The sequence below is a fragment of the Podarcis erhardii genome, assembly GCF_964252035.2.
Source record: "Podarcis erhardii genome assembly, chromosome: 4".
In the NCBI taxonomy this organism is placed as follows: Eukaryota; Metazoa; Chordata; class Lepidosauria; order Squamata; family Lacertidae; genus Podarcis; species Podarcis erhardii.
Window position 1 is genome coordinate 5634234 of NC_138508.1, and position 25052 is coordinate 5659285.

General features: G+C 47.8%; 1 protein-coding gene across 5 annotated transcripts in view; it reads right to left on the minus strand.

Annotated features, from left to right (window-relative positions):
• Nucleotides 1-25052, minus strand: part of PDE2A (phosphodiesterase 2A) — a 386253-nt gene that overhangs the window by 83515 nt on the left and 277686 nt on the right. For all 5 annotated transcript variants that reach the window (XM_081860195.1, XM_081860197.1, XM_081860198.1 and 2 more), the window contains one exon: nucleotides 3686-3774. In XM_081860195.1, coding sequence (XP_081716321.1) covers nucleotides 3686-3774 — 89 coding nt within the window. The remainder of the gene's footprint in view (nucleotides 1-3685; nucleotides 3775-25052) is intronic.

Genomic DNA, 25052 nt, shown 5'->3' on the forward strand with positions numbered 1-25052 from the left:
TGTCTGTTTATACGGCTGATTTGCAACTTGCGTGGGGCTTACATCCTCGAACCACACCCTTGGAGCAACCTTACCTTTCTTAATCTGCTGCACTGGAAAGGTCTTCAACCCTATGCAAGGCAGAGAGCTTTTAAGTTCTCCTCCTTGCTTAAGAGGCTCTGGAAGGCTCTCACAACATCTCACAGGACCAGCCGAGATCTCAAGGGATTTGCTGGATGTTTTTAAGGAGAGGTTGGATGGCCACCTGTCACGAATGCTTCAGCTGAGATTCCTGCATTGCAGGGGGTTGGATTAGATGTTCCTCAGGGGTCCCTTTGCAACTCTACAATTCTATAATTCTATGATCTCACGAGAGCCTCCCAGAGCCCAGTGTGCCAGTCCGAGAGCTGCAAAGGGGCTGGGTGTGGGCAAGCTGACTCCTGGCCGACGGAGGCCGTCTTATCCTCTGAGGCAGCAGAGCAATATCCACGGAAAACGATTTGTCTGCCTGCCGCTGACTTGTTTGCAGTAGATAACAGCCAGGGGCTGTAAACAGCCTGGGGAGGGCATTAATCTGCCGCTGGCAACTGGCACCTCTCCCAGACTGGCTGTCGGGTTGCAGCCGAGTAGCCGCAAGCGCACCAAAAAGGGCTGGCACTAAGGAGGAAGAAGCAGAACAGCTGCCTCTGGTCATTTAGGAGCTGTAGTTAGGATGCTGGCGCTGGTGGGAATTATAGCGCAAAGTACCTGGAGGGCGCCAGGCTGGGAAAGCGTTCTCTAAATCTCCTCGGGGAGATTTCAGCTCTTAGATTTCTCCTTTCTGTCCTAGTCAGTGCAATAGAGCAGGGCAGCTGAGTGGGAATTAGCTGTATATGCAGTTTAATGAGGGGAATAGAATAAAAGATTTTGAGTCATGGGGGTGTGGAGAGTATGGTCTTCTGGTTGCTATTTTGCTAATGGTGTTAAATATTGTTTCATCAGTCATAAATGCTGTCTTGATTTGTTAATCATATAATAAGACTTTTGCTTTAATTGCAATATTTAGCTCATTTTTTGGTTGCTGCTTTCTTTGCAGTGTTAATTATTCTATATGATTTGGGACGTACTTGTGATGCCCTATTATGTTCTACCTGTTATTTCTCATAGAATCACAAAGTTGGAAGAAAACCTGAGGACCATCTAGTCCAATCCCCTGCAATGCAGGAATACAGTATGTCAGAATCACACTCTAACCAACTAAGCTATTATAAGGTGCTTTTGGAAACATTTGAAAGAAAAACAGCATAGAAATATCATCCATCCATCCATCCATCCATTCCTCTTGCTTTCTGGTCTCAGTGGTGGTGTAATAGTTAAAAGTGTCAGTCTAGGGCCTGGGAGACCAGGGTTCAAATCTCCACTCGGCCGCTTGAATCTCACTGACTGACCTTAGGGCACAGTGGCTGCCTCTCAGCTTAGCCTACCTCGCAGGGTTGTTGTGAGGAGGAACACAAAAACTGTGCATTCCCCCTTGAGCTCATTGGAGGAAACATAAAGGTAAAGGGGCCCCTGACCATTAGGTCCAGTCGCGGACGACTCTGGGGTTGTGGCACTCATCTCGCTTTATTGGCCGAGGGAGCCGGCGTACAGCTTCCAGGTCATGTGTCCTGAATGACTAAACCGCTTCTGGCGAACCAGAGCAGCGCATGGAAACGCCGTTTACCTTCCCGCCGGAGTGGTACCTCTTTATCTACTTGCACTTTGACGTGCTTTTGAACTGCTAGGTTGGCAGGAGCAGGGTCTGAGCAATGGGAGCTCACTCCGTCACAGGGATTCGAACCGTCAACCTTCTGATAGGCAAGCCCTAGGCTCTGTGGTTTAGACCACAGCGCCACCTGCATCTCTTGGAGGAAAGGTAGGGCATTAGTAAAATAAGTAAATGAAATCAATAGCTACCTGAGAAGGCTGCCCTTGACCTGCAGTGGCTTTGACCAAGAAGACTGCATATTGTGCTTGGGTTGAACAGACCCTTGGCCTGTTCTTGGCAGGCTTTAGCAAAGGGTTATAAAACTTCGTATCTTGTATCCACACAGCGAGAGTGCCTTTATGTGCATCTATCTATCTCTGTGAGGTCACTGAAGTGGATGCACTTTATAGGTCCAGATGGGACCAGGAGAACATGCCGCAGTCGAGTGAATCGTAACTCAGATAACAAGTTATTTTTGCAGAGGGAGAGCAATCGCCTTCCCCATAACTGGTTTGTTGACGGTGGCAAGTTGATTTGCAAGTGATAGACCGGCGGCCTCAGATAAAGCAGGGCGATTTGGAATCATTATGGGCAGTTTTGCATCCTTTCCTCTTTCCAGCAGAAACACAAAGCCTCTTATTTTTAATAAAAATAATAAAAACCCTCAATAACGTTTGAACAAAAACAGATTTAACAGTTACAGCGGAGGAGCAGGTTTGGAACCAACACTTCCTTCATTGCACATGTATTTTTCCCCCTCACCAGGGTCAAGCTAAAAATAAACAGGTTCTTCAAATCCGCTGCAAAACCCAGCTGTGAAGGACACCAATTGGCCAGCACCTGTGACGTCACGCAAACACCTGCACCGTGTTTGGCTACTGTACATTCTCCAGTCAATATGGAGAATTCTCTCTTCTCAGTATGCATAGCCTTCAAGAAAAATGCTCTTTCCCTGTCCTGGAGTTCAGAGGTGTGTAGTCTGTGGCACCCACCCCGCAATCCCAATCTGCAAAAATAAAGTAAAAATAAGCAAATAAAAGGTACAATCAGAAACCACCACCAGGAATTAGCTGTTGTGAATTTGACTGACACAGCTGTGGCTGAGTGAGCTTGTGAAAAGCCAAAGGCTTTGTGAAAGGAAATTTGAGAGTGATCAGACCGGCATTTTCACGTTAAGACCGAGAGGAAAGAAGGCAGCAAATGGGCTGAAGTTGTTGGGGATTTTTTTTTTTTTTTTTTTTGGTATTAGAGTGCAATCATAGAATCATAGAATTGTAGAGTTGGAAGGGACCTCCAGGGTCATCTAGTTCAACCCCCTGCAATGCAGGAATCTCAACACGCTGTCCCCCCCTCCACTTTGAAACCATACCAGAGCCAGCTTAAAGGTAAAGGGACCCCTGACCATTAGGTCCAGTCGCGGACGACTCTGGGGTTGCGGTGCTCATCTCGCTTTATTGGCCGAGGGAGCCGTTGTACAGCTTCCGGGTCATGTGGCCAGCAGGACTAAGCCGCTTCTGGCGAACCAGAGCAGCGCACGGAAACGCCGTTTCCCTTCCCGCTGGAGCGGTACCTATTTATCTACTTGCACTTTGATGTGCTTTCAAACTGCTAGGTTGGCAGGAGCAGGGACCGAACAATGGGAGCTCACCCCGTTGCGGGGATTCGAACCGCTGACCTTCTGATCAGCAAGTCCTTGGCTTTGTGGTTTAACCCACAGTGCCACCCGCGTCCCAACAGAGCCAACTTAGCTTTGCCAATATGCTAGCGGTTTCATTGCTGCACCACTAGGACTATATTTGTAGTATATTAAAAGATGGGAAAATAATGAGAACATTACACCCGATACGCTCTCTTTCTTGACTAATAAAATCAGTATCACATTTTCCGTCATAGCACAACTCTTGCGGAAGATGGTAATGCTGGTGTTACTGCGATCTCTTTATATGAAATCCACCCCCACATAAAGATGATATAGCTTACCCAAGCTTTCCCTCCTGTGGCAACTCATGTGGTGGGTCGTTGCACGTCAGCCGGGTTTCCCCATCCAGGAGGTAGACGTACACTCTTTCCTAAGGGTTAAAGAGTACAGATTGTTATGCCATGTTAAGCTATTGCAGAATAAGTCACAGCGACTATCAGTTAGCTGCTGGGCTAAGTTCATGGTGCTGGTTTGCGTGAATAAAGCCCAGTACAGCTTGGCACCAGAACATCAGAAGAGCCCTATCTTCCTATATACATAAAAACATAAGGCTGTCGTCACACAGCATCCAATGGAGGATTTGCAGTGCCTCATCAGAATCCTAGATCCACATTAAGTTGGGGCCTGATCTGGCTGCTTTTCCCAAGATGAAACAGCGCTGCTTCTGGCTCCAATTAACTCTGATTTGGACATCCGCTCGAGCCTATTAAGTGTGTCAGGGAGGCTGGCAAAGGCGCCCAGGAGACGCCAGGCCATTAGCGCCGAGAGAAGAGGGGGATTGTGGAGGGCAGGCGAGAGGCCACAGTACACAGGCGCTGTTGGCACAGCTTTCCGGAATAAAAACCCAACTTCCTGTGTGCCTCCACCCCACCCCATGCCCCAGATAGCCAGCGTCTTGCAACCTCCCGGAACAGATTAATACTATTTTGCTGCTAATTGTCTCCCAATGTCTTCACCACTGAGGAGCCTCACAATTAAATCCTCTTCAGGGAGGCTTAGCTGAATGGGCTGGTCTGGCTGTTCTCTTGACCGACTGGCTGTTCTTACCTCCCTCTCTTCTTATTCAATTGCATTGTTTTCCACTGCAGATGAGAATCATTTCCCCCAAAACAAATTTGGGAATTGCCGGGGGTTGGACTGGATGACACTTGAGGTAATAAGAATAAGAATATTTATACCCCGCACATATGGCTGGGTTTCACCAGCCACTCTGGGCGGCTCCCAATGGAACACTAAAAACAGAATAAAACTTCAAACATTAAAAAACTTCCCTAAACAGAGGTCCCTTCCAACTGTACAATTCTACAATTCTAATGGTCCAGGGCAAGCATAGGCAAACTTGGTCCTCCAGATGTTTTGGGACTTTGAAATAGCTCTTACTGTCAGTAAGTTCTTCCTGCCAGAGTGTTACCTATTTATCTACTTGCACTGGCGTATTTCTGAACCGCTAGGTTGGTAGGAGCTGGGACCGAGCAACGGGGGCTCACCCCATTGCAGGGATTCGAACCGCTGACCTTCTGATCAGCAAGCCCAAGGCCCTGTGGTTTAACCCACAGCGCCATCAACTTAGATGGCTTTAAAAGAAGATTGTTACTGTTACCCCTGGACAGTTAAGTCCAGTCAAAGGCGACAATGGGGTTGTGGCGCTCATCTTGTTTCCAGGCCGAGGGAGCCATCGTTTTTCTGCAGACAGCTTTCTGGGTCAGGTGGGCAGCAGGACTAAACCGCTTCTGGCGCAACGGGACACCGTGATGGAAGCCAGAGCTCATGGAAACGCCATTTACCTTCTCACCACAGCGGTACCTGATTATCTACTTGCACTGGTGTGCTTTCAAACTGCTAGGTTGGCATTAGCTGGGACTGAGCAATGGGAGCTCACCCCGACGCGGGGATTCAAACCGCCGACCTTCCAATCGGCAAGCCCAAGAGGCTCAGTGGTTTAAACCACAGCGCCACCCGCATCCCTTGTGCTGTGGGCACCATAGCTGTGGGCAGATGGGGTCCCCAACCCCAGAACTCCAGGCCTGCCGCAGACAACGAGGCAGAGAGGCATGCTGAAGTCAGTAAGCACAATTCATGCCAGTCGAGTGGGGCGCGGAGCTATTATCTTTAGCTAATATCGGAAATAATGCAGTCGCCGCTGAGTGATTTGACGTTCTGGTGCCACAGAAACATGCCCTCTGTTTTGTTCCGCCTCAGCTGTTCCCGATCTCTGAGGCCCTGATTTGTCCAAATCACCCCTTCCAGACAAATGAAGGGTTCAGCAGTCTCCCTCCAGGCAGAGCAGCGCCTGCAAATTGCTCGCTCTCCATCCATAATAGTAACGTCTGTAATGAAGCTGTGCTTAATTTGGCCACGGAGAAGGGCACTTTGTGACAGGGGAGCAGTGAAGCCGAGCGTTGGAGGCTGGGTGGGAAGGAGGCAGCGGACGTGACGCTGCCACACCGGGGGTAGAGGGAGGTGGAGATTGCTCAGCATCGAACCATCAGGACCTTGGTTCATCTAGCTTAATACTGTCTACACGGACTGGCAGCAGCTCTCTGGGATTTCAGGCAGGGCTCTCTCCCAGCCCAACCGGCATAAGCCCCATGGGACTGAACCTGGGACCTTCAGCAGAAATAAGCTTTATTTATGTATGTATGTATGTATGTATTTATTTATTTATTTATTTATTTATTTATTTATCCTATCTGTATAACACTTTTCAGGCAAACATGCATTGCTGTTGTTTAGTCATTTAGTCATGTCCAACTCTTCATGACCCCCTGGACCAGAGCACGCCAGGCACTCCTGTCTTCCACTGCCTCCCGCAATTTGGTCAAACTCATGCTGGTAGCTTCAAGAACACTATCCAACCATCTCGTCCTCTGTCGTCCCCTTCTCCTTGTGCCCTCCATCTTTCCCAACATCAGGGTCTTTTCCAGGGAGTCTTCTCTTCTCATGAAGTGGCCAAAGTCTTGGAGCCTCAGCTTCACGATCTGTCCTTCCAGTGAGCACTCTGGGCTGATTTCCTTCAGAATGGAGAGGTTTGATCTTCTTGCAGTCCATGGGACTCTCAAGAGTCTCCTCCAGCACCAGAATTCAAAAGTATCCATTCTTCGGCGATCAGCCTTCTTTATGGTCCAGTTCTCACTTCCATACATCACTACTGGGAAAACAATAGCTTTAACTATATGGACCTTTGTTGGCAAGGTGATGTCTCTGCTTCTTAAGATGCTGTCTAGGTTTGTCATTGCTTTTTTCCCAAGAAGCAGGCGTCTTTTAATTTCGTGACTGCCTACAAAGCGGTTTATGGCAACAAGTAAAACATTCCAGAATATTTTTTTTTAAAAAATGCAGTTACGGCTACCCCCTCATGCCGTCCTAGAATTGTAGAATCAGGAGGGACCTCCAAGGGGCATCTAGTCCAACCCCCCTGCAATGCAGGAATCACAGATAGAAAATCCCTGACAGATGGCCAGCCAGCCTCTGCTTTAAAACCTTCAATGAAGGAGAGTCCACCACCTTCCAAGGGAGACTGTTCCACTGTTGGACAGCTCTTACCCCCAGAAAGTTCTTCCCAATGCTTAGTCCGAATCTCCTTAAAGCCATGGGTTCGAGTCCTACCCTCCAGAGCAAGAGAAAGCAAGCTTGCTACTGTATCATATATCCTCTTTCCCAGGCTAAACATACCCAGCTCCTTCAATCGTTCCTCATCAGGCTTGGTTTTTCCAGACCCCTGATCTTCTTGGTCGCCCTCCTCTGCACACCTTCCAGCTTGTCAGCATCCTTCTTAAATTGTGGCGCCCAGAAGTGGACACAGGACTCCAGGTAATCTTATTGTATTAACCACCTTGGTGAATTTTATGGATCTCACACCATGTTGCAATCTTCAAAAAGCAGCACAGCTGTCTTTTTAAACTAATAAATGGCCTAAGCAGGAACCCAGGTCCTTTGAGAGTAGGGACAACATTCTTCTTGCAGTTTGTGTGTGACACACAGACATTGACTGTTCCTGGAGCACCACCAGAGTGCAAAGCAGTGTCTCTGGGCTTTGTGATTTGTGTCAGTGAAAATAATAGCACAAATGTCCCTTTTCTGAAAGGCCTTTACTTTGATAGATGAACTTTGCAGCGTATGCCTTAAAAACAACTGCGGTTTGTTTCAGATGGTTTCCCCCCACGATTTTTTAAATGTTTCATGTATCGATTGGCAATTGCCATGAGAGCTTTTCTTTTCACTGTCTTGCAACTGAAGTATTGCAACGAAAGGGAAAAAGCTAAATAAGGCTAAAAGGATTCTTCAACACTTGCTGGATAGCCCAGGCCAAGCAACAGAGAAGAAATGTGTTATTAAAAAGAAGATCTCTCCAAATTTCTCTAGCAAGTGAGCCATGCTGCACTCTGGGAACCAGTTTTGATCTTTTTGTTTTAGATTTCTGGGGGGGTGGGATGGGGGCTAAGCCCTAGAAATTAATAAATAGTAGGGTTTTGATTATTTGGGGCGTGAAGGGAGAAATGCAGGTTGAAGGAATTCCTGGGTTAGCCTACGCAAAATGACCTGGCCAAGATACAGCCATTAAGAAACAAGAGAGGGACTTGATGACAAGATGAAATTACATAATCGAATATAAATATTGGTTGGAAATGGATGTGTATAGTGAACACTTATCTACTTTTAACATTTTCACTTTTGATCTTTTTCTCCTACTTCTTTATTTTCTCTTTGTTCTTTTTCTCTTATAATTTATCTTTCATTTCTCCTCTTTATTGTGAATAGTATTTTATAGAGGTATAAATAACTGTAAATATGAAAAGAGGCAAAATGTTTTCTAATTTTTTCCTTGGTTACATGCATTTTCTCTTTCTTTTGTATTTTCTTTTTTTGTATATTTGTATTTTTTTCTAATTTGTACTCAATAACATTTATAGAAAGAAAGAAAGAAAGAAAGAAAGAAAGAAAGAAAGAAAGAAAGAAAGAAAGAAAGAAGAGAGGGCCATTGAGGACCATTGGCAATGTGGGAGAACTGTCCTCCCCACTTGCCCTGAGGTGTGAACAGAAACTGGAGGTTTGGAAGGTAGCCAGGATAACTGGGTGTGAGGTGACAGGAAAAGACAGTTCTTAGCAAGGTGTGCTGGAGGAGGAAGGAAGAGGAAAGACTGGGCTCCATCTTGGGCAGGCTGGCTGAAGGCTGGCTGGCTGGGAGAGATGCCTTGGACCCCAGGACTGCACAAGCCTCTCTTGGAAGGACCATGCTGTAAAAACAAGGCTCCTTCCATGCAAACTGAAGGTGTAAATAGGGGACTAAGCCACATTTCTTAAAGCTAAGACAGTCTCCGCTGCGTCTCAATTCTCCAAAGGACCACAGACCCTGGGTGAGTGCCTGGAACTCCCCTGGACACTTGCCACCGCTCAGCAGATAGAGGGGGAGGCACTAAACTTTTGTAACATTATTCTGGGATCTAATTTAGCGGATCACCCAGGGCTGTGGGCACACAGAACAGTTGGGTTGTTTTAATCCTGCTTTTTGAAAAACGGGGCCGCCTTTTAGATTTTGCAATGCTTTGCTTTGTGATGGTTTTAAACGTATATTGTTTATTTATTGCTGTAAGTCATTTTGGGTTGCACCGGGGGTGAGGGAAGCATTGAATATGTTTAATGAAGAATACCCCTTTCTCCCTCTCTCCAAATGGCCCATGCAAATTTCATCTTTTCCACAAGCACTTGGTCCTGGAAGCCCTTATCCCACCTACAACAAAGCCAGATATACATGTCGCTGCATTTGGTCAGATTCAGCGCCCTAGTGCCTTACATTAGACTGTAAGCTCCTTGGGGCAGGGATATGATTTGCCCCCTCCCCCTTTTCTCTTCCAGCAGAATGCCAAGCATATCAGCCATGATGTGTTCACAACAAGAGCTTCAACACTTCAATGATTCTTCAATGATTCTTCAACATCAAAAAGGATGGACACAGGGGGAAGGAGGTTTAAGGATGGAGGCACTCATGTCAAAGGGGACCATGTCACCCTGAATTTCCCCCGAAGGCACCAGTTCCGAATCCTGTCCTTGCCACGAACTCACAAGGTGGCTTCAAGCAACCTCACTCTCTCTCGTAGTACAACCACACTGGGAATATTGCACTGGTCACCGGATATTGTAGTGTTGAGAAAGGTTCAGGGTGCCCATATGATCAAGGAGATGGAGAAAGTCTTTCTATGAAGAAAGTCTGCTGTGCCTGGGACAGGATAGAAGTTTATGACACGAGAAGGTAGACAGAGAAAAGCTTTTATCCCTCTCTCGTGGTCACCCAATGAAGCTGAATGTTAGTACGTTTCCGAGCACAATTCAAAGCGTTGGTGCTGACCTTTAAAGCCCTAAATGGCATTGGTCCAGTATATCTGAAGCGTCTCCACCCCCATCGTTCTGCCTGGACACTGAGGTCCAGCTCCGAGGGCCTTCTGGCAGTTCCCTCCCTGCGAGAAGCCAAGTTACAGGGAACCAGGCAGAGGGCCTTCTCAGTGGTGGTGCCCACCCTGTGGAATGCCCTCCCATCAGATGTCAAAGAGATAAACAACCACCTGACATTTAGAAGACATCTGAAAGCAGCCCTGCTTAGGGAAGCTTTTAATGTTTAATAGGTTATTGTATTTTAATATTCTGTTGGAAGCAGCCCAGAGTGGCTGGGGAAACCCAGTCGGATGGGCAGGGTATAAATAATAAATTTGTTGTTGTTGTTGTTGTTGTTGTTGTTGTTGTTGTTGTTGTTGTTGTTGTTGTTGTTGTCGTCATATTCAGGACACATAGAAGGAACAACTTCTTTGTGCATAGACTATGGAACTCCCCGCCACAGGAGGCAGTGATGGCCACCAACCTGGGAGCCTTTAAAAGAGGACTGGACAAATTGATGGAGGAGGAGAGAGCTTTCTGTGGCTTCTAGCCACATTTGCTTTGCTCAGCTTGATCCAGCAGACTCTTCTGACATTCCCACCCCCCCCACGCCCCATATATATCACATGGGGATTATTAATAGTGACCTACCTTACAGGGCTGTTGTTAGGATTGCAAGAAAATACTCTAAACCTCCCTGAAGTGCTTTATCAATTGCCGCTGTCATCGTCTAACAACCTCCAGGGCAGCGTGCTTAAATGACGGCGATGGCACTACATCTTTCTGAGGAACACGGCTGCATCTCTTGCCTATATTTATCTGAGCCATTGATTTATTTGGGAGCTGACAAGGACTTCCGCTCAATTTCACGCTCAATGAAGCTCATTACAGAAGAGGCGCTTTGCCTCCTCACGAAGGAGGAGACGATAACGGAGTGGCGCAATGCCAGAGTCCCAGTTGGCACCGACGGGGACAACCTGGGGAAGATGTTAAGCAGGTGGGAGACGGGCAATTTGGGGTGAGGCACACAGGCGGATGCTGAACCAGGTCGCTGCCTTTGCAATTGAAGCGGGAGACCCCACTGCTTAGGGCTAGTCCTTCGCAGTCAGTGGGCAAACCTGTGTCATCTTCCAATATCAAAAGGGCTGCGAAGTGGAAGATGTGCAAGTTCTGCCGCTCCAGGGCGGAAGATCTGAACCGATGGATTCAAATGATAAGAAAGGCGATTCTAGCTAAACTATAGGATAAACTTTCTGGCGGTAAGAGCTCGCTGACAGTGCAACATCTCACTCTATAGGCCGAGGGAGCCGGCGTTTGTCCGCAGACAGTTTTTCTGGGTCATGTGGCCAGCATGACTAAGCCGCTTCTGGCAAACCAGAGCAGTGCACAGACGGAAACAACGTTTACCTTCCCGCCGGAGCGGTACCTATTTATCTTAGAAGGTGGCGGACTCTCCTTCATTGAAGGTTTCTTCATTGAAGGTTTCTAAACTTGGGATGCAGGTGGCGCTGTGGTCTAAACCACAGAGCCTACGGCTTGCCGATTGGAAGGTCAGCAGTTCGAATCCCCACGACTTGTTTGGCCCCAGCTCCTGCCCACCTAGCAGTTTGAATGCACACCAAAGTGCAAGTAGAGAAATAGGTACCGCTCCGGCGGGAAGGTAAACGGCGTTTCCGTGCGCTGCTCTGGTTCGCCAGAAGCGGCTTGGCATGCTGGCCACATGACCCGGAAACTGTCTGCGAACAGACGCTGGATCCCTTGGACTATAGAGCGAGATGAGTGCTGCAACCCCAGAGTCGTCCGCAACTGGACCTAACGGTCAGGGGTACCTTTACCTTTACCTTTGAAAACTGAGGTTGGATGGCCACCTGTCAGAGATTATTGAGCCATGATTTCTGCATTACAGGGTGGGCTGGGCTGTGTGGACTAGATGACCACTGGTTTCCCTTAAAATTCTTCTATGATGAGCTAGGTTGCAGCAGGACCAGAGGGCAATTTTGGAATTGTCTGAGTCTGTTCATATGGGAAGAAGCGGCCCTTGAGGTCTTGCCATCCTGAGCCGTTTAAGGCTTTATAGCTCAAAACCAGCACTTTGAATTGGGGCTGGAGACTAATTGGCAGCCAGTGCAGTTAGAATCATAGAATCATAGAATCCTAGAGTTGGAAGAGACCACAAGGGCCATCGAGTCCAACCCCCTGCCAAGCAGGAAACATCATCAGAGCACTCCTGACATATGGTTGTCAAGCCTCTGCTTAAAGACCTCCAAAGAAGGAGACTCCACCACACTCCTTGGCAGCAAATCCCACTGTTGAACAGCTCTTACTGTCAGGAAGTTCTTCCTAATGTTTAGGTGGAATCGTTTTTCTTGTAGTTTGGAACCATTGCTCCGTGTCTGTTTCTCTGGAGCAGCAGAAAACAACCTTTCTCCCTCCTCTATGTGACATCCTTTTATATATTTGAACATGGCTATCATATCACCCCTTAACCTCCTCTTCTCCAGGCTAAACATGCCCAGCTCCCTTAGCCGTTCCTCATAAGGCATCGTTTTCAGGCCTTTGACCATTTTGGTTGCCCTCCTCTGGACATGTTCCAGTTTGTCAGTGTCCTTCTTGAACTGTGGTGTCCAGAACTGGACACAGTACTCCAGGTGAGGTCTGACCAGAGCAGAATACAGTGGCACTATTACTTCCCTTGATCTAGATGCTATACTCCTAAGCCAGGATTGGTGCAATGTGCTCTCTATAGATGAGTGTGGCCTTTGCTAAGGACCTCTGAACTTCCCTGGAGTGGAGAGAGGATGTTCGTGGCACCACCAGTGCTTTTTGACTTATTGTGGCAAGAGGCCACAAGAATACTCCTGTACAATGCATTTTGTGAGCCAATAATTGAGTGGTTTCAGATTTAATTGTTTTTTTTTTTTCCTTGTTCTCCAAAAGATTAGCTTAAAAGATCTGAGAAGGGAAGAAATACTCAGCCTCCCTTTCCAGTAGTCTTTGTCGGTGTTTCCCGCTTATTTACTCTTGTGCTTGCAGTATTTATAGACTGCCTCTTGACAGATGTTCTCAAGGCAGTTTGCAAAATGGCATTAAATTGGAGGGGGAAACTATTACAAATTAAACATCTTTGATAAAACCGTTTCAAAAGAAGCATCGCTGGCAGCAGAATACACTCCTAAGGCTCAGTGGAACAGAAACATCTTTGTGCACCTCTGGCAGAAAAGGAGCAAAGGCCATTCTTCCCCAACCTGGTGCCCTCCAGCTGTTTTGGACTACAACTCCCATCAGCCCTGGCCAACACAGCCCTTTTGGACTACAACTCCCTTCCGAGCCAGGAAACACAGCTGTGTGATGTTTTGCCATTGGGTGGCAGGATTAAGAAGCTCAGCGGTAGAGGATCTCCCTTGCAAGCAGAAGGCCCTGGGTTCAAGTCCTGCTGGCATCTCCTGGAAAGGCCGGGAGGAGGGACTCCTTGCCTGAAACGCTGGAGAGCTGCTGCCAGTCCGTGTAGACAACACTGAGTTGTATGGACCAGGAAAAACTTTCTGACAGCAAGAGTTGTTTGACTGTGGAACGGTCTCCCTCAGGTAAGCTGGGATCTGTGTGGCTTGTTGGTGGGAAGGTATACAGAGGAGGGTGGCCATGGTGGAAACTGAGCCTTATGAGGCTTATGAGAGAGAGTTGAAGGAGTCGGGTATGTTTCATCTGGAGAGGAAAAGACTGAGAGGTGATAGCCATTTCCAAATATCTCAAGGGCTGTCACATGGAAGGTGGAGCGAGCTTGTTTTTTTTGCTTCTCAAGAATAGAGGACTTGCCCAAGGTGTCAGGAGTGCATGCAGGAGCCAGGCCCTGTGACCGGTAGGGCTTTGCAGGAGTGGGGCCTTCCTAAGTTTGTTCTGAAGAAGCAAGGCACGGCCGCACAGGTGAGGCCGCTTGGTAACCTGGTGGCAAGAGCCGGGAAGGGATATAAGGTCTGCATTTCCCTTCAGCTCTTTGCCACAACAACACGTTTCTTGCCTTGCTGTGTTTGGCTTCTTACTTCCTGATCCTTGGACCTCGGCTTCCTGACCCCCTGCTTCTCGACCCTTGGACCCTTGACTTTGTGACTCCCTACTTCCTGACCCTCAGACCCCTGGCTTCTGGACTCTGGTTCCTGCTCCCACCCCGCCATCTTGCCCCCGGTCCCGATGTCCTCAGCTGGGACTTCGATCACCCGTAGACCGGACCATGACACAAGGGCTTCAAGTTACAAGAAAGGAGGTCCCAACTAAAGAGGAAGAACTTTCTGACAGTAAAAGCTGTTCGGCAGTGGAATGAACTCCCTGGGGAGGTTGTGGGCTCTTCTTCCTTGGAGGTTTTTAAGCAGAGGTTTGTGGAGGTAACGCTCCGCTTTGCGAAGGCAAACCTCGCACCAGACATGCAACAGTATGGCAAGGAGTGTTGCACCTGCTTTCCCTGACATTTTGCCTTCTTGGCTAGAAAACAGGGTTTCCCCCCCTGACCTTTTGAGCCAGCGTGGTTAAGAGCGGTAGTCTCGTAATCTGGTGAACCAGGTTCGCTTCCCCGCTCCTCCACCTGCAGCTGCTGGGTGACCTTGGGCCAGTCACACTTCTCTGAAGTCTCTCAGCCTCACTCACCTCACAGAGTGTTTGTTGTGGGGGAGGAAGGGAGAGGAGAATGTGAGCCGCTTGGAGACTCCTTCGGGTAGTGATAAAGCGGGATATCAAATCCAAACTCCTCTTCTTGTTCCTCCTCTCTCACAGTTTGTTTGCTAGACATAACGCTTGGCTGGAACATGACCGGGAACGCAGACGTAATCTAGTATCGGGGGGAATATCTGAAGGAAACACCTGCTGACACGTGTATTTGCTAATGCTGGAAATGTGCTTAGATAGAAATACGTTAAGTTCAGGCTGGTTTCACTACTGTTTCCAATTGCTGACTTCTGCTAATAAAAGGAGCCTCGGCAGAGCTAGCCGGCAGCTTGCTTGGAGCATACTTGCCAGCGTGCTTCTGCACAGCTCACCTGCATTCAACCTCCTGTGGTCTCCATTATTCTTACAGAGGTTGGGTGGCCATCTGCCATGGATGGTTTAGCTGAGGTTCCTGCAATGAAGGGTTGGATGATGCTTGGGGTCTGTTTCAACTGTGCACTGGACTCTCCACTATTGCTGACCAGGGTAGAGGGTCTCCAACATTTATTTATTCCATTTACATCTCACCTTCCCTCTGAGGAGCTCAAGGGAGCAGGCATAGTCCTCCTCCTCCTCCTCTCCATTTTATCCTCATGTGAGTGGCCCAAGGTCACCCAGTGAGATCACCATGGTGGAGTGGGGGATTTGAATCCTGGTCCCCAAGTTCCTGGTCCAACACTCAAACCACTGCACTGCGCTGCCTCTCTTTACATCTGTACAGACCTCCCCCTTGTGGGCCACTCCCTTCAACCCATCCCTCATTCATAGTTGGACTCAATGACCCTCGGGGTCCGTTCCAACTCTGCAATTCTATAGTTCTATGATGGGAAACCATTCCCAGTTCCTTCCCTTCTCCATCTGTGCTTTCTTCTACCTTCTCCCCTCCCAGACGCCTTTCGGAGTCCGTCTGATGACGGGTTCTGCAATCTGCGCAATGCACACCGGAGGGGAACATGGTGGGCGGACACTTCAGTTGACCAGCTTCAAAGAACTGGTCATTGTTTCGCCGCCTCGATGAAATGAGAGGGCTTGGAAGAGGCTTCGGGAAGCTGTTAATCTCTCCTTCTGCACGGAGGCAGGGTTAATTAAAGCTAAGCTCTGCCTGTCCAGTTGAGGAATGGAAGCCCCATTTATAACCTGCTGTTCTGCCGTGTGACATGTGAGGAAGGAAAATGCAACAGCAGCCCAGACCAGTCATTTCCTACCCAAATGATTCCACAGGCGGAAAATGTCATTATACAAATCTGTAGATTACACCATTCTACGGCGCGACTGCCTTTGGCATATTGTATCCTGTCCTGACCTCCACTTCTCAGAAAGGACTCCATCATAGCCAGGGCCGGATTTAGGTTTGATGAGGCCCTCAGCTCCTGAAAGTAATGGGGCCCTTTTTATGTCCAGCTGTCCTTTGTCAACAACAAATGGTCGCTGCTTTTTGTGTTGAATATATGCTCTATGGAAATTTATGGACCTAATAGGTATCTAAAGCCATTTGACACTGTATGTAGGTTTTATTTTTATTTTTTTATCTTATATTTTGGAAATGTACATCCAGTTTTTCTTTCCTTTAATTTTTTTGGGGCCCCCAAGAGAGTGGGGCCCTAAGCTATAGCTTGTTTAGCTTTTACGTAAATCCGGCATGGATCATAGCACTAGGCAACCAAAATTATCAAGGGGAAGCACCCCCAAAAAAGGAAAAGCCCCAGGATTTTAGTTTAGAGAAACTGCAACGTCCCACAGATGAACACATGACTCTTTGCCTTCATGTCCTCAAACACAATATGTTCCACTTAGGCGGCAATCAAGTGATGAGTGTCCGGTCCGCTGCGGCTCATTGTCACTTAAAATGACAATGCATGCTGTGGTTGTCACATGAGGAGTTGCGGCAGCCATCATGTGATAAGCGCAAGCCAGCCCTTTGTTGCTGTTCCACATGCGGTCACCCACTTGGCAGTACCAGGCAGGTTTTCCTGTTGGCATCAAGCCTGTATGGAGTGACAGGTGTTGCTTATTGAGCCATTGTGTGGAGCAACAGTTGTTCCATAGGCCGGCCAGCTAACCTGCCTGCTTTCCCCCCCTTTTGAACAGGTGATCAGTACCTGTGCTGAGAGCTTTGCGCATTGGTTTCTGGCAAACAGATGCTCCGTGTGTAATGCCTGCTGAGCACAGATGCTAACCCAAAGGATGGGAAAGGAGACCACTGATTCATGCCATTGCTGTGTACCTGCTGGCTAAGGGATGTGGGTAGTGCTGTGGTATAAACCACTGAGCCTCTTGGGCTTGCCGATTGGAAGGTTGGCGGTTCAAATCCCCACAATGGAGTGATCTCCCGCAGCTCTGTCTCAGCTTCTGCCAACCTAGCAGTTTGAAAGCATGCCAGGGCAAGTAGATAAATAGGTACCATTGCGGCGGGAAGGTAAACAGCATTTCCGTGCTCTCTGGTTTCCGTCTCGGTGTCCCATTGTGCCAGAAGCAGTTTAGTCCTGCTGGCCATATGACCCAGAAAACTGTCTGTGGACAAACACCGGCCCCCTCAGCCTGAAAGCGAGATGAGCGCCGCAACCCCAGAGTCGCCTTTGACTGGACTTAACCGTCCAGGTCCTTATACCTGGTGGCTCCAGCCTCGGGCTGGATAGGTGCGAAGGAGGCAGAACTACAGGACTAGCAACAACCCAATGCCTCTCTCATCAAACTGCGGCCCAAGGCCTCTTCATTATTCGGGTTGTCAGCTTAAATTAACCGATGAGTGCAATTAACTGATTAAGCTCAGATGCAGGAAGGGTTCGATGTGCTAGGAATGATTGCCTCTTGATCAAAGATGTTGGGCATATTTTTGCATTGTTTCCAAACAGAGCTAGCCCACCCATGAAGCAAGCAGAAGGCATTGTCTCAGACTGGGGGCCCTTGGGAGGGCTGGGAAGAAGGCTCAGAGCCAGGGGATAGGTGGTGGGGTGACGATGAGTGGTCGGAGGGAGAAGCGGGGCAGACTGGGAGAAGAAGGTGTCAGAGCAACAGGCCTAGATGAGCAGGAAGAGGCTGGGGCAGAGAGCAGTTCAGACTCGGCAGCAGGAGCAGAGGGACCAGGAGACAGAGATGAGGCCGGTTGCTTAAGGGTCACCCCGCCTGCTGCAAAGAGGGAACAAACTTGTTTTCTCCTGCTCTGGAAGGTAGGACTTGAACCAACAGCTTCAAGTTACAAGAAAGGGGATTCCCACTAAATATCAGGAAGAACTTTATGGCAGTAAGACAGGGGTCAGCAAACTTTTTCAGCAGGGGGCCGGTCCATTGTCCCTCAGACCTTGTTGGGGGCCAGACTATTTTTTTGGGGGGGGGGAATGAGCGAATTCCTATGCCCCACAAATAGCCCAGAGATGCATTTTAAATAAAAGCACACATTCTACTCGTGGAAAAACACCAGGCAGACCCCACAAATAACCCAGAGATGCACTTTAAATAAAAGGAAACATTCTACCCATGTAAAAACACGCTGATTCCCAGACCACCTGCGGGCCGGATTTAGAAGGCGATTGGGCCAGATCTGGCCCCCAGGCCTTAGTTTGCCTACCCATACAGTAAGAGCTGTTTGACAGTGGAACAGTCTCCCTCTGAAGGTTGTCAACTCTCCTTCCTTGGAGGCTTTTAAGCAGAGGTTGGATATCCACCTGTCATGGATGCTTTATCTGAGATTCCTGCATTGCAGGGGGTTGGACTAGATGACCCTTGGGGTCCCTCCCACTCTATGATTCTATGACCCTCCCCCCTTGGATTCCCAGGACACACAGAGGGATGAAGAGGGCAGAGCAAAGAGAGACTTGACGAAGGAGACTTCATGAGGCATCAGTGGTTTTAGTAAAACACCAAAATAGGTCCTTCAAGCCCACCCATGGCCTGCCCTGACTGCCAGCAGGTCTCCAGGGTCTCTTAGGTAGAGAACCAGGACAGCGCACTTTCCTTTCAACTGTTATCCGACGACCCCTTCTTAACTGGAAATGCTGTCAGGGATCACACCTAAGATCTACTGTGTGTAAAAAATGTACACTATCTGCTCAACTTCTTTTCCCCCTTTCCCCTTCCTGCTTCAGTGTACAGTGGTACCTCGGGTTACAGACACTTCAGATTACAGATGCTTCAGGTTACAGACTCCGCTAGCCCAGAAATAGTACCTCGGGTTAAGAACTTTGCTTCAGGATGAGAACAGAAATCGTGCTCTGGTGGCACGGCAGCAGTGGGAGGCCCCTTTAGCTAAAGTGGTACCTCAGGTTAAGAACAGTTTCAGGTTAAGAACGGACCTCCGGAACGAATTAAGTTCTTAACCCGAGGTACCACTGTACAAGTTTAACACCCAGTGGTCTATATGGGACTGGCTCTCTCACAAGGACCACCACAACCACCAGCAGCAGACAGGAACACAAGGTGGTCTCTCTATGGAGGGCTTTCCACCGTGGATGTAAACAACAAAGCACCGTTTCCCACAGAGGAGGTGCCTTTGTTTTTGCAAAAGACAGAGCTCTCATCTTGAAGACAAACTTTTTCACAGCTTCCTCCAAAAGGGTGCTACAGTGTCTACAAGTTTTGCAAACGGCGTTAATTAAATGTATTTAATTGGGCAAGGGCAGGCTGAAAGATCTGCAATAATTAGCTGGCACGGACCCAATAACACATTCGTTATCATTAATTATATTGGCACCCAGTTGCCAGGAAGTGAGTCAGAGCATGAAAGCAACGTCTGCCGACTGGAGGGGGAAAGGGGGGATTTGAGGGAGGTTGCCCGATAATTGGTGGGTTGAAAAACTTCCTACTTTACATTTGTCTGGCGCTTGCGAGTGTTCTGGGGACTTTGCACCGGCGTTGTCTAGCTGCAGAGCTTACAACAACCCTGTAAGGTAGGTCAATATAAGAATCCAAAGGCCCTAGGGAGAGCTTGCAGGATCAGGGCGCCCTGCAGCCTTGAAAGTGCCTCTGTGCCTCTCTAACACAAAAACAGCCCCTGCAATTATCTTTTCCAGCAACAAGGCAAGGGGTTTTCACTCCCACCCCAATGCAGCAAACGAGTCTCTCTCAAAGCTGCAAAGCGTGGATTTCTGTTTTACAAAGAATAGCCATTCTGATCTTGGCTTTTTGAAAAGAATTTAATTAACATGCGCACTCACACAAAGCTCCCTTGCTAACAGGCGCTCAGCAATAATTGCACTGCGTGAAAACAGGAGAATGAAAACGTCCTGATTTATTTCTCTCCCTCTCTATGCGTGTGTGAGAATCGGGGACAGAGAGAACATTTATTATTATTATTAATAATATTACAACTTATTACCTACCCATCACTCCAAAGTCTCAGGACAGGTTACAGCAATGGAAACACATTCAGCATGATATTACACAATATTCTGAAAACAGGCTATACTACACCCCCCTCAACTCCTGCAGATTATTTTTTTTTGAAATAAATATTTCTGAACAAACTTTAGCCCCTCGGCTTCCGTTTGGACACTATCTCCTTGCCCGCTGGGGAAAAGCAAGGACCACTTTCAAAATCATTTATTCTCTGAGAAGCAAGCTCTGCCTTCTCTCAGACACTTTTTCTGCGGTTTCCTCACTTCGTTATTTTGGGGTTTTTTATGGCAATACGTGTGTGTGTGCTCCTTCTGGAGCTCTTTCTCCCCCCCCCCCACCCCGATCCCCAAATATTTTAGTTTTCCCACTTATTTGCAATGGTTATATACTCAACGACCCCACCTGCCACAGAAGCACCAAATGTCTCTGTTGAAACAGCTTAAATTAACAAGAATAAGGTGGGTGCTAAAAATACACACTTTGAGTGTGTGCAGGTGTATCTTCAGCATTTGCTGAAACCTATACCATGAAGGGGCCAGAGGCATCTCTTTGGGGTGGCCGTTCTACAGCTCAGGGACCACCATGGAGTAGGCCAGGGGTAGGCAACCTAAGGCCAGGGGGCCGGAAGTGGCCCAACTGCCTTCTAAATCCGGCCCATGGACGTTCTGGGAATCAGCATGTTTTTACATGAGTAGAATGTGTCCTTTTATCTAAAATGCATCTCTGGGTTATTTGTTGGGCACAGGAATTCGTTCATTTCCCCCCCTTCAAAATATAGTCTGGCCCACCACATGGTCTGAGGGACGGTGGACCAACTCACAGCTGGAAAAGGTTGCTGACCCCTGGAGTGGGCTCTCTTCTGGGCTGCCACTGCCTGAGTTTATCAGGGTGGTGGAGCAATTAAGAGAGCACCCTACAGAAATCTCAGCACCCAACGGGGTCTGTGGGGAAAGAAACAGCCTTTCATGTTTCGGGGGGCCTGAGTCATTTACATTTACATTGGCTCCCAGTACATTTCCGAGCACAATTCAAAGTGTTGGTGCTGACCTGGAAAGTGTGGGAATGTTCTGGGGTGCAGGAGAGGATATATTGACTAATTATATCCTTATCCAACTTGTGCTAACAAGTTCCCAAAATATCAGCAGAGTTTATGACATTCCCCTTTTAAGTTCGCAACGATAACGTCTGCACAGGTTCGCTAGAGCCTCTATAATAATTACCGTATTTTTCACTCTATAAGACGCACCAGACCACAAGACGCACCTAGTTTTCGGAGGAGGAAAACAAGAAAAAAAAAATTCTGAATCCCAGAAGCCAGAACAGCAAGAGGGATCGCTGCGCAGCGAAAGCAGCGATCCCTCTTGCTGTTCTGGCTCCTGGGATAGTTGCGCAGCCTGCATTCGCTCCATAAGACGCACACACATTTCCCCTTACTTTTTAGGAGGGAAAAAGTGAGTCTTATAGAGCAAAAAATACGGTACTCTGGTAATTTCCCCTTTTGTTCCCTCTTAAAATACAAGACACGACACAGTCTTTATAAAAGTATAAAAGAGTTTACTCACGTTCTGTTCACAATATGATCCCAGGAGGCAGACAGCTTTAAAAAGGTTACATACACTCAGAATCTATCTTATAGGAAGATAGTCCCTTAGTTCTCTCTTGGCTGAGAGCCAAGAGGGCATGTTGCTCCTTCAGAAGATGAAGATGAGAGAGAGATATATGTCTGCCTGCCCTGTGCTTTTATCATTTACCTGCACAGGTGAGGCCACACCCACCTCTGGTCACATGCGGAGGAAGTCCGTCCCCAGGAAGTTTACCTGCTTGCTGGACAGACATCCCTCCCCATGTTCTAACATGTACACTCTAGCAATGTTGTCATTGACTGCTCCTGTGTTTACATCCCACAGAAAGCCCTAAACAGCCTCGGCCCAGTAGACCTGAAGGAGCGTCTCCACCCCCATCGTTCTGCCTGGACACTGAGTTCGAGCGCCGAGTGCCATCTCGGTAGTGGCACCCGCCCTGTGGAACGCCCTCCCTCCCATCAGATGTCAAAGAAATAAACAACTACCTGACTTTTAGAAGACACCTGAAGACTTTTAGAAGACATCTGTGACATTTTAATGTATTTTTAGTCTTTGTTGGAAGCTGCCCAGATGGGCGGGCTACAAAATTATTATTATTATTATTATTATTATTATTATTATTATTATCTTTAAGCACTTGACTTGATCAGCAACTGATAAGGCAAGCTCTTGCTAGATTATAACTGCTTTGTCTCAGAAAAAAATTATGCATCACTTGGGAAGACAGGCAAACTAATACCAGTGTACTGGAAGAAGCAAAGATCACCAGTGTTGAAGCAATGATTCTTCAACATCAACTTCGTTGGACTGGTCATGCTGTGCGGATGCCTGATGATCGTCTTCCAAAGCAACTACTCTATTCCGAACTTAAAAATGGAAAGCGTAATGCTGTGGTCAACAAAAGAGGTTTAAAGACTATCTCAAGGCAAATTTTAAAAAATGTAATAAAAAAAAATGGCAATTGGGAAACACTGGCCTGTGAGCGCTCCAGTTGGAGAACAGCCTTTACCAAAGGTGTCATGGGCTTTGAAGACACTCGAACTCAGGATGCAAGGGAGAAGCGTGCTAAGAGGAAGGCACGCTTGGCAAATCCACACCGTGATCAACTCCTGCCCGGGAACCAATGTCCCCACTGTGGAAGAACGTATGGGTCCAGAATTGGCCTCCACAGTCACTTACGGACTCATTGTTGAAACTGTGTTTATGGAAGATAATCTTATTTGGCTACGAGGTATCGCCAAAGAAGAAGAAGCAGCTTACCTCACCCCTATGAGCAGACCCAGAGGCACAATTCCATATTTGCATTAAGGCCTAAGGGCGGTTTCACATCTGTCTGTCTGTTTATCTATTTATCTATCCATCCATCCATCTCTCTATAAATTTATTTATTTGGTTTTTCAAATTAAAGTTTTACAATCAGATATCCAACATATATCATAGAAACAAGATTCAACAGAATCTCCTAGAATTCTCTCCTCTCCTTTGTGGCTCCTATTTTTAATCATTTCCTCCTGCATCTTTTATAATAATCCAAACCTTTTACTTCGCCATTATATCCAAAATTCACCCTTAAACTACAAGTGTTATTCCAATCCTAACTGTTTACAGTGGTACCTTGGGTTACATATACTTCAGGTTACATATGCTTCAAGTTACAGACTCCGCTAACCCAGAAATATTGCTTCAGGTTAAGAACTTTGCTTCAGGATGAGAACAGAAATCGTGCTCCAGCAGCGCGGCGGCAGCAGGAGGCCCCATTAGCTAAAGTGGTGCTTCAGGTTAAGAACAGTTTCAGGTTAAGAACGGACCTCCGGAACGAATTAAGTACGTAACCAGAGGTACCACTGTACAATGATTTCTGAGATGAATTATAAAGCGGTTTCACGTCTTAAGGCGACACGCAGGAACTGCATCCTTGTGCCACTGGTGTAACACGCATAGTATAGCCCGCACTGAATCTACTAGGAGATGCCAGAGTTCAAACCTGGCACCTAGAAAAGAACATAGGGACAAAAGGTGAGCCTGCCGGATCAGGCCAGTAGCCCATTTAGTTCAGCATCCTCTTCCCACAGTGGCTACAGCATGACTCCTGCACAACCAGGGAAGCAATGCAGAGTTATAAAAGGTTCAGACAAGGGCCACCGAAATGATCCAGGGGATGGAGCAACTATCCCACACAAAAAAGGCTGCAATGTTTAGGACTTCTGAGCTTAGAGAAAAGGCAAGCAAGAGATCAGTTTTAAAAAATCATGCACTGCATGGTGAAAGCGGATAGAGATTCTCTCTCTCTCTCTCTCTCTCTTACTACCAGAGCTTGTGGACCTCAAATGAAGCTGGATGTTGAAGATTTAGGAAGTCTTCCTTCATGTAGTGCACAATTCAACTGTGGAACTCCTTTCCGAAGGAGGCAATGAACTATTGATGGCTACTAGTCACAATGGCTGCTGTCACTGCAGATGCCTGCTTCTTGTGAGAAGGGCAATGACAGGCCTAGACAGCATCTTGAGAAGTAGAGACATCACCTTGCCAACAAAGGTTTGTAGAGTTTGTATAGTTAAAGCTCTGGTTTTCCCAGTAGTGATGTATGGAAGTGAGAGCTGGACCATAAAGAAGGCTGATTGCCGAAGAATGGATGCTTTTGAATTCTGGTGCTGGAGAAGACTCTTGAGAGTCCCATGGACTGCAAGAAGATCAAACCGATCCATTCTGAAGGAAATCAGCCCTGAGTGCTCACTGGAAGGACAGATCCTGAAGCTGAGACTCCAATGCTTTGGCCACCTCATGAGAAGAGAAGACTCCCTGGAGAAGACTCTGATGTTGGGAAAGATGGATGGCACAAGGAGAAGGGGGCGACAGAGGATGAGATGGTAGGACAGTGTTTTTGAAGCTATCAGCATGAGTTTGACCAAACTGCGGGAGGCAGTGGAGGACAGAGGTGCCTGGTGTTCTCTGGTTCATGGCGTCATGAAGAGGCGGACACGACTAAACGACTAAACAACAACAAAAGTCACAATGGCTCTCCTCTGCCCCCACAGCTGGAGGCAGCAAAGCTCCTGAATAAGTTTCTGGAAACCTCAGGAGGGGAGAGCGCTCTTGTGTTCGAATCCTGCCTGCTGATTTCCAACACGTATCTGGCCGGCCACTGTGAGAGCAGGATACTGGACTCAATGGACTCCCATGGGCCTGATCCGGCAGGCTCCTCTTATCTTTCTAAGGGAGCAGCGCCGGTACAGCCGCAGCGCGGTCGCCCGTGCCGCCTTCTGGAGGAGCTCATAGCTGAGATTAAGCACTAATAGACTCTCTGAGGGGGAGGGGGGCCTGCGCAAGGTGTTATTATTATCCTGCGGCATTAATGCTGTAATGCCAGGAGATTAGGAACACAATAGTTTGGAGACGCAGCAGGGATTTGGCATTGTTGAGCGCTGCGCTATCGGGGAAAGAGGGAGGGAGCGCGCGGGCGATTAGCAAATGTCAGAAAGAATGATTTCATGTTCTGAAATGGCTAACAGCACATCAAAGCAACATGCCCACGAGGCAGAGGACAGGGAGGGATTTAAAGTGGTACAAGCACATACTCGCGCCGTCACTTCAGGACGTTTCCAAGGTGACCTTTGCTTTTATGTCTGGCATTCGGAAGATGCAGGAAACAGTCATACACCAGGTCTGTCTCCCCATC